Source organism: Montipora foliosa, chromosome 3 (genome assembly GCF_036669935.1).
Source record: "Montipora foliosa isolate CH-2021 chromosome 3, ASM3666993v2, whole genome shotgun sequence".
In the NCBI taxonomy this organism is placed as follows: domain Eukaryota; kingdom Metazoa; phylum Cnidaria; class Anthozoa; order Scleractinia; family Acroporidae; genus Montipora; species Montipora foliosa.
The window spans coordinates 8,218,282-8,228,281 of NC_090871.1; the positions used below are offsets into that span (position 1 = coordinate 8,218,282).

At 37.2% G+C, this 10,000-nt stretch overlaps 1 protein-coding gene across 2 annotated transcripts in view; it reads right to left on the bottom strand.

The window, feature by feature from the left end:
• LOC137996653 (spermine synthase-like) overlaps positions 1–9,260 on the bottom strand; it is a 19,379-nt gene extending 10,119 nt beyond the window's left edge. Inside the window, exons 1-6 of one of the 2 annotated variants that reach the window (XM_068842169.1) lie at positions 8,945–9,260; positions 5,151–5,352; positions 3,472–3,568; positions 2,520–2,662; positions 2,130–2,221; positions 724–880 (exon numbers count right to left, since the gene is read on the bottom strand). In XM_068842169.1, the coding sequence (XP_068698270.1) occupies positions 724–880; positions 2,130–2,221; positions 2,520–2,662; positions 3,472–3,568; positions 5,151–5,320 (659 nt within the window). In that variant the 5' untranslated portion in view covers positions 5,321–5,352; positions 8,945–9,260. Of the gene's footprint in view, positions 1–723; positions 881–2,129; positions 2,222–2,519; positions 2,663–3,471; positions 3,569–5,150; positions 5,353–8,944 lie in introns of those variants that run through there. The other variant, XM_068842170.1, reaches the window with a different exon arrangement.
• Positions 9,261–10,000: the final 740 nt, after the last annotated feature.

Sequence of the window (10,000 nt, forward strand, 5' to 3'; positions counted from 1 at the left end):
TTATAAAAAAGGCGGGGAAAAAAAGGCGCCAATCGTGACGTCATTAAACGATACGACACTCACAAAGGTGACATACGGAAAATACGCCACTCGGGTCCCGGATGTAGTGGCGTATGGAATCTACGAGTGGTTTAGTTCCCAGTAAAACACTCTCCTCCATATAATAAGGCGCAATATGGATTCCACGACTTGAGGCCATATGTGGTTTGTTGTTTCCAAACTCTGGTCCGAGAGGTTTTTCTCCGGTACTTCAGTTAACCCCAAAAACAAAGGTTTGATTTGATTTGATTTGACGTCTCCACAACTGGCAGAGCATTTTGGGTTAGGCTATACAGCCTTGACACTTGCATGGTGTACGTCCATAATCGCACCTAAGTAGATGGACGCCCAATTTTGACATTCAGCATTAAATTTTGGTACCTATTTACAACAATAATAAAGGTAACCGGGGCGCAGCATTTGGAGACACATTGTGATGTTAATTGTCTGTATTCCATGGCACGAGTGATGTTGAAATTGGGGAGAAAAGCAGAGGACACTTCGTGATGCTTATTGAAATCTTCCTTCATCTAATTAGGGGCATTCTTGGACATAATTTTCTACAATATTGCAACTCTGATGACTCATCATCTTCAAATTATTATTATTATTATTATTATTATTATTATTATTATTATTATTATTATTATTAGATTATTATTAAGGGATCAACTATTCAAGGATATCTCAACCATAGTAACAAATTTAGGTTCTTCCTTGAGAAGCTCATGCAAAACTCCACCATCGCCTCCCCCCAAAATCAGGATGTCCTTGGCTTTGTAGCATTCTCTACCATTGCCCAGAAGAGCTTTAGTGTAGTTAACATCAGCTTCAGCCAACACTGTTAGATGAAATAAATAGGAAAAGACGAATGAGCATTAAATACAAAACTACAGTATGAACAGTGATTAAAGGCTCACTAATCTAGTTTTCATGTTTAAATGCATGATTATTGAAACACCAGGCTCACGTAGACAACCTTCCTGTAATGGCAGCATATTCCCATCGAGTCCTTTACTACATGTAACTGTTCCAAGGGCCACGATAACAACTGGTTATAACTGTACCTTCTTTGCACTTCCACAGACGCTAATCACTTCAATCTCTTTTCAAGTCCTGGTATTTTTGTTCGTTCTCTTTTACCCAGCAGTAAAATGGGCAAGCAATATCAGCAATATTATATAGTAAATTAACTGTATTTTGAGACACAATTGAAGCTGGGGATAAGAGCAAAGGGGATTAGCATTATGTCATTATGGAGTATTCCACGGCCACGTTTGAGAGGGCTCTGTTGTCTTACGCCGCTAAGTTAATGATGGCTACAATTGGACAGGTGAAGGACCTTTCAAAAAAGGAACTCGAACCGCTTCACTCTAAATTGTTCTGTTTCCACGCTCTTTCTGTTTCCTCACCTGTATCAAAATTAATGTAACATCAATTGGTAACATGGGGGCCAACTAGAAAACTGAATGGAGTATTTGGCCACCAGACTCAAGCAAGTTTTACTTAATATTACAACAGAAACATCAATGGCATAAACATTTGTAACTAAATTAAGTAACCATATCAAGAGGAAATAAAAATTGCATTGAATTGAAAAATTGATGGGGACATCGTGCGTGTGAAGCTTAAGGAAATCCATTTGCAGTTAATTAAGGGCATTTCTGGAGTACATATTTGCCTCCCATGTGGATGGGTTCTTCAACATTCAGCATCCGATATGGGAGAATATCAAGAACCTGTGAGCATCTGTAACTACATGTCCACAATGCTCTTATAATACTGTCAGTTCATCATTGGGCATAGCCAGGATTTTTCAAAGGAGGGGTCACACTGTGTCAAACAGAGGGTACTCGCGTTTTCGCAACCTGAATATTGTAGGTTGTTTGCGTAAAAAAAGGCTTACAAAGGTGGGTTCACGGGCACCCCAGGACCCACCCCCCCCCCTAGCTACGCCCTTGCAGTTTGTAAAATTCTTGGAACTTCATGTTCCCTATCCTCTTATAATACTGTTAGTTTGTAAAATTATTAGGGGAACTATACATGCAGTTCAGTCCAAAGCAAAACTCAGTTTTGTTTCCAGAACTTACTCTCGTGCAGATCCAAAAATAACATGTTTCCATAACGAATAGAATGGGCAATCCACACATCCTGATACTGAGACTTCTGCCTAAACACTGACCTGAAATTACATTTTGTTTAGCATAGAAATAAATTTATTGCATGAAGCTTTGCACAGTTTATTCTACGTAGTGATGGCATCAAATCAGTATTACCGGTATCCTGCGAGGAAGGGATATACAGAGAACATTAAATTTTAAAGGGACATAGAGAGAACATTTAGAGGGATATAGAGCGAGCAGTGTACGCCGCCAAAGCTGGCAAGAAGAATGGGGCAAGAGATTCTGAAACATAGTTTCTGCTGTCCACAAAAACACAGACAGATAAAACCCAACAGAAGGAAAAAAATTAAAACTCACTTATCAAAATCATATTCCTTAAGTCTGCCGTCTGACGTGTCATGGTAGCAAAGAATTTCCCTTCCTCTGCAAATTGTAGGGATAAAGTCTGCTTTTAAACATGACAATGCTTCATCAAGTTTGTCACGCAGATCTATGTGATTCTGAAAGTCAAATTATGTATTCAACATTTGTTGCTCAATCAACACAAGAGAAAAAAAAAACACTAAAAAGAAAGGGACTTGAATGACTAATACATGTATATAGTACATACTACTGTTATGCATATCCAGGAGTTCAGTAAAAAATATTAATTTTAACAAATAATAATTTCCTCGACTGAAGGTTCCACAAAAATAATTTTCACGTTACTGCCTACCACAGCAGAAAGAACAATTTGTGACTTGGAAGCTCAGTGGTAGAGCAGGGACTGAATCACAAGGTCATGGGACTGCTTAAGGACGGTGCCTACTATTGTTATTGCGCATACCTTCTGCGCATCTCAGGGATATTTTTGCGCGGTTTAAAACTATCTGGAGAAAGTAGATCTCAGTAAGTACTCTTGGTATTCAAAAAGAAAATTGGGGGTAACCATGCATTTTTGAGAGATAATTAAGCTTCAATTTGAGAAAGAACGCCATACATTGCTTTGTATTTTAAAGCTTTTTACAATTAATATTATTCATGAATTATCTTTGAAAATGTGTGGTTACCCCCAATTTTCTTTTTGGATTTCAATAACACTTGTTAAGACCTACATTTCCTGCATAATCACACACCACGGCAAAAATATCTTCAATTAGTAGGCACCGTCCTTAAGGCTTTCACTGAATGTGACTACTTGAGTTTACAATGTACCTCAGTAATAATTTGTTATTAACTAAAGATGATCCACACATCCACTCAACTAAAACAAAAGTTAATGGCTAAAACATACCCATAAAAGTTTTAAAGGAAGCTGTGCAGAACTTACCTTTCTTTGGAGTAGCATTTCTCCACTTGCACCTTTCAAATATTGAGTGACATCTAACGTGATCAAGCCATCGGGAAACAATCGAACTGTACCCTGGCTAAACAAAAGAAAAACGAACAAAAGGGTGTGAGGTTTTTCCAGGTGAAATTAACAATGCTATTGATAGTGATTAAAACTAGTAATGACAATTATAATACATGTAATAAGTGGAGGTGAGTAATGGTGGATATTTACCGAGCCGCCAAGCGGTAAATTCCACCACTTTCACCGACACAGAGTGAATAATAAATGTAATTATACACCACACCATCTGAGTAAAAAGTGAAACAAAAAACTAGTTTTTTTTGTAAAATGTGGAACAAGAAGCCATTTTGTTTCTCTTCAGCTACTTGGAGGCGAATGTAAGTACCATGCTAAATCACCTCCAAGTTAGCCAATGAGCGAGCATGGAGTCTGTACTTATTTAGTCACTTACATGGTGTAAAGGTTTCCTGTTGACTGCTCATTTTCTATTGTTTCTTGTTTCATACTGGCGAGTCTGGTTTTGTTCTCATACTGTCAAAATTAGGTTCTCATGTTTCAGTCTCTTCCACCTGTTTTCGTCCTCGGTCATGTTTTAAGTTCAAAGCCTTGTTTCATCAATTCAAGTTTTTAAGGATTATTTCATTTGTTTGGTTTCGTTATTTGACCCAAGCCAGGATAGTTATGTGTGAGTAATTCTTTTTGTTTATTTAAGTATATTTAAATTGGCACACGCTTTTTAACTGCTCAGTGTTATTACATGTAACTTGATCTACGTGAAGTAATTTTAAGTGACTAGTTCAAGTTTAAAGTCAAAGGTGCTCTGTTATTCATTGATTGCATTTTGTTCTTTTGATTCAATAAGTAGTTTGAATGGTGTTCTTTATGCCTTCACGTATTTCAATAAGCTGCATGTATTTTTATTTTTAGGTTTGTTTTATTTGCACTCTAATTAATTTCATGTTTTAGTTTAAGACTTCCAATGATAATAAATTGCAGTTGACTGGTTTGTTAGATCCTTATTCTGTGGTTTGGTTATTGGTCAATGTCTGTAAAATAAATCCCCAAAAACGCCAGACACCCTTTGAACTCCTTCTTTAAGGAGTCGCGCCATTTATATGTGGTATATACTAAAATTTATTACCTCCTTTTAACTTTATGCCATATTAAAACATAATAGCTGAGCCCATCCCTTGGGCCTTGGGCGAAAATGAAGTTGAAGTCTACTTTCTTAGGATGTAGGATGTTCCTAGTAGTGTAATCTTCTGTAGTTCAGTAATGTTGACGTTACCCAGGCCTCTGTGAGAGGCGTCATTAACATTTTCTAAATAACATTTTCCAACATTAAAAAATACAATGTAACCCACTTTTCTGAGCTGAGCAAAATAAGCAATGAAAGTTTCCTTTAATTGGCTATCAATGCTTTGACCCCCCAAAAAACCCCTAATAGATAACAAAAAATCAGTCGCTATTTTCGCATCCCATACTACAGTTGATTTTGGTTGGTTTAATACTGCATTAAAACAATAAATATCCAGTTTAATGAAGCATAATACAGTTCCAAGAGTAATTACGTGTAACTTAAAAGCGTATTGCATTATGGGTTTGGGAAAATAGTCAATTAATCTACCAGTAATTTTGTGTGTTTTAATACTTACATTCCGTGTTGACCAGTGAATAACATAACTGTTGAACTGCTAAAATCTGGTTTATTGACTTGAAAAGAATCCTTGATAACATCATTGATTTTATCCTGTGCTGATTTCATCCAGCTTCCAGAAGGAACCGGTGTAACACGAAAGTCTAGTAATGTTTGGTTGACTGACATATTACATCTAAGGGTGCACTCCAACTGTTCAACTAAAGAAGATAATCTATTAGTAATTTAATGTTCAGTTTTTTCAGTCACTATCTGTCATCTCATTGGTTAACAGGCTAACTGGTCAATTATTTACATGTTATGCCTCACCCAGCTTAATCCACACCACATAAAATAGTGCATAGCACAATGTTTGAAATTTAAAAAAGAATAATTTCTTTTTAGGATTAATGAAAGAATTGCCTCAGTGGAATTTCATCTGCCAATGCTCTGCAATTCTGAAAAATAAAATGTCATGACGCTATAACAGGTCATTTTTCTGTGGAAGGGTTTCATTTTGATAAGCATGCACGTCATTTGTATAGAAAATTAATATGTACAAAACAGGCATCTGTTACATTGTATTTGTGTGTATACTATATTCTGGGTCTCCAGAAAGCTTTAATTAAGGTCACTAAAGATCTGACCGCCGCCCAGATGGTGCAGTCAAGAATGCACACGCAATGTAGGTTCAAACCCCAGACGGATCATTTTTTGGGGTCTTTAAATAACTGAGGAGAAAGTGCTTCTTTATAATTCCATCTGCGAATGGCAAGACTTTCAAGTCTTGTTAAAGAAGGCCTATAACCAGTTAGGCCTGCCCGGCCATCTCACAACACTCAGTCTGTTTGTAAACAATTCTGTGGGACATTCAAAGAACCCACACACTGTTGTGGTTTGGCCATTGAGGGCATAATTATAATAGCAGCCGTATAGTTAACAGTTATTCACCGAAGTGGGAGTGAATAGTGGTCGATATTCACCAACGCTGAGGTGAACAATTGCTTTTAAATTACATGTAGTATAATGCCACACAACTTGAATAAAAAGTGGACCAAACTACTACTTAATTTTTCCAAAATATGGTCAGAAATTTCGACGCGCCAGCCACCCGGGGGTGAATAGTACTTGGATAATCAACTTCGAGTTAGCCAATCTGAATGCACATGGAGAGTACCATTCACTTAATCTTTATATATAATTATACTAACTGCTAATATATTAACCAATGTTTGAGCAAATAAACAAATGATGAAAACAAAAATGTACATCCTGGAAAATAATGAGACTGCCTTTCATTGAAACAAGATCAAAACCACTTACAGTATTAAGGGGTATGTATTGCCCTGTCCATGAAAACCAGGAACATGATGTGTCTGAATTATATACTCTCACTTCAATGGGCTAGACATTCAAGTTCATTTCAGGAATGCATAAATAATAATAATTTGAAGAAAGCACACAAAAACTACTACGTGTGAAAGAACAACTCAAATAATTGGAAATTCTCATGCTTTTCCTGACATGCTTTTTCTGACATGGTCATTAATTTGCATACCATTATGAGATGGTGATGCACATAATAGCTGCCTTTAAGTGACACCGATCAAGCTTATATTTATCTCTCCTCGCAGCTCCAGGGCCTGTTTCCCAAAAGTTCCAAAACTTTTCAGGTACCATACTGTAAATATCTTGTTTATGCAATGTACCTTCAAACCGTGGTATATTAATTAGCTAACTGTTTTATTAAGTTTTTTGCTGACAAGATTGACATGATTAATCAAAACCTCAAAGTGTTAAACGATTTCCTCACGACGCGCATGTCTATGAGGATACACTAGTGTCTTCCCGCAGTCTTGATTGTTTTGTTGATGTGCCTATTGATACTCTGTTTTTCACAGCTGAACTGATAGCAAAGAAGGTCTGTGCTCTTGATTCTCTTTCTGCCTGTCTTTGACTACAAATCTTCATATCTTAATGCCTGTTATCACAGTGACTAGAATTTTTAAATTGTTGCTGAAATCCAGACTATGGCGTCTAAACTTGAAGAAGCTGTTTTGAACCCACTCCTGGAAAAGAATAGTCTGGATCAGACGGAGTCGAGAAAGCTGCAGCCCTTCAGCTAACCAGCTATCTGGAAGATAATCACCTTTACCACAGTCTGCATACAAGAAATCTCATAGTACGGAGACAGCGTTAATTATAGTTCATAATGATATTGTTACTTCCATTGACAGTGGACACTCAGTCATCCTGGTTCTTCTTGATTTATCTGCAGCAATTGCTAACTGTGGACCACAGGATTTTAATACAGAGGCTTTCTACTCATTTTGGGATTCATAGTATGGCGCTCGACCCCATGCGAAATGTGAGGGTTTGAGGACACTTCATCGCATTTATTACATCTCACTTAATTACGGTGCTTCTCAGGGTTCAGTACTGGGTCTGATATTGTATTCTTTATTCACTTCTCCATTGGGTGCCATCGCCAAGCATCATGAATTTCCATGTCGATGCTGATGACATGCAGCTGAACATGACATGGAAGTGAGGAAGACCACAATGGAGGCCTGTGTTCATGTTATTGACCTTTGGATGGTACAAAAATTAATTGACTCAAGCTTCATGCTGTAAACCAAGAAAAAACGGAGGTGCTGGTATTCTTATCTTGTTATCACCCAAGACCACACATTCATGCTTTGACCATTGTTGATGAGGAAGTCAATTGTTTCTCAACAGCAAAGGACATTGGTGTGACACTTGATGAATCTCTGTCCATGGCTCTGCACATTACAGCAGTGTGTAAATCTGCATTTTTTCATTTACACAACATATCTAAGATTAGGAAGTTTCTTAGCACGGAAACTATGAAATCCCTGGTACAATGTACATGCTTACATAACATCAAAGGTCGACTATTGTAACTCGTTGCTATGGCGTCAATAAGTATTAAACTGTACTGCCAGAGTAGTGTTTATATCCAACAAATATGATCACATAACACCTCTCCTCAAGGAACTCCATTGGCTACCCATCGATTTAATCACATTTAAAGCACTCAACAAGTGAGCTCCAAATTATACCCTATAAACCTTCAAGATCACTTCGCTCCTCTACCAAAAATATTTTAAGGAAACCTGTGTTCAATCTTAAGTCGGTGGTCAGTCTTTTGCATTTGCTTCAGCGGTGCTTTGGAATGCCCTTCCACAGTCAATAAAATATCCACCATCAGTGGAAACCTTGAAACAGAAACTTAAGAGACATTTATTTTTACAGGCTTACATCTGACATTGATTTTTACGAGTCTGATTTTGAGTTGACTATTTTAAGACAATAGTACCACAGTGGTATCTTACTTTTTATTTACAATATTCCATTTTTGTAGTTGCAATGGTTAGGCAAAAGTGGTAATTTAATACTTTCAATGAGTATATTGTATATGCTAATTTCAACTTGTCACCTGTCAAAGGTTTTTGTACCACAGGAAACAGACGCTATGTAAATGTATAATTTGTATTTTTATCTTCGAAACACGAAACTCTGGTATTAAGCCTATGCTGTTCTAAAAAGTTTGAGTCTTCTATTATCTGTCGAAAGACCAGCTTTTTAAACAGGCTGTATATCGCGTGAAAAATACCAAATTAATATATAAATCTCATTTTATGGATGACCAGCCGCCATGATAGTTCACAAATTATAAATTCCTTCTGTACCAAAATACTGTTCTACGCTTCATTGAGTTAATAGCTCGAGCGTAGCTAGTAAACAAAGTAATGTATAAAAATTATTTACGCTTTCAAATCATAAGCATACCTGTCAAATATCAACCGCTGTTAAATCAGCTGTGATTTTCTGTTAAGCACGACTCCTACATGCAGAACTTCGAGGGTAAAAAGGATGATTCGAAAGGACCTGGACCTCGTTAAATATTTAAAACACTAAGGTCAGGCACTTTTGTGTTTGCGAGTTTTCAAATATGGCGCCGAAATGTTCGTTAAATGTATCATCCTTTCAAAGTTATTTTACACATCTCAAATGCTCTGAAGGAAGGGGTTTTTTTTACGTATGTTTGCGCGCTGTGACTCCATTCTCTCAAAATTGTGTCCTCCTTGCTCTCCGCGAGCTCTGCGCTCGGTGGCGGCCGCGGTGTATCTTACAGCGGTAGGGGGAAAAGGCGGGAAAGTTGAGAACGAACCAGTTTAGTATCGACACCAGTCACCAGGAAGCAAACCGTTCCCATGAAATTTCGTTCTTTCAAGAACGTTTCGCATGCTACGACGGAGGGGTCTCTCAGATTTTAAACAAATCATCTCTAATGAGGAAAAGATACTTTAGCAATGTAATTATAAATTTGCGAAAGAGAAAAATGAAGTTGCGCGTAAAAAAAAGGGGTGGGTCAAGGAAAATCATGCTTTACATTGAGGGTGGGTCTTGAAAAATTATGCACCAATTTTATTGTAGACAATTATACATACACATGGCCCTAGAAGTAATTGTGGTTAAGACGTTTTCTCAAAATAATGACAAAACAGCAATATTCATACAAATTCAGATATACTAACATTTTTCATATGGTCTGTATTACAAGTGAAACTATCATCAGTATCTATGTCAAAGTCTATTTGATTTTCTATATGGTCTTCAAAATGCAGTCTAAAGCAACCCGATTTTTCACAATTTCTTGGGCCACTAAAATTGTGTCTTCTCAAATTCGATTGTTCCGGCCCACCCCCTGAGCTCCGGTACTTTATGACTATTCCCTTATCTGGACAATTTTAACACACGAGAAAAACACGTATAGATGCGAGGATTGTTTCTCTGTTTCGCCTATAGCCCGCACTTCATTCACACATCTACATTTCTTTCGAC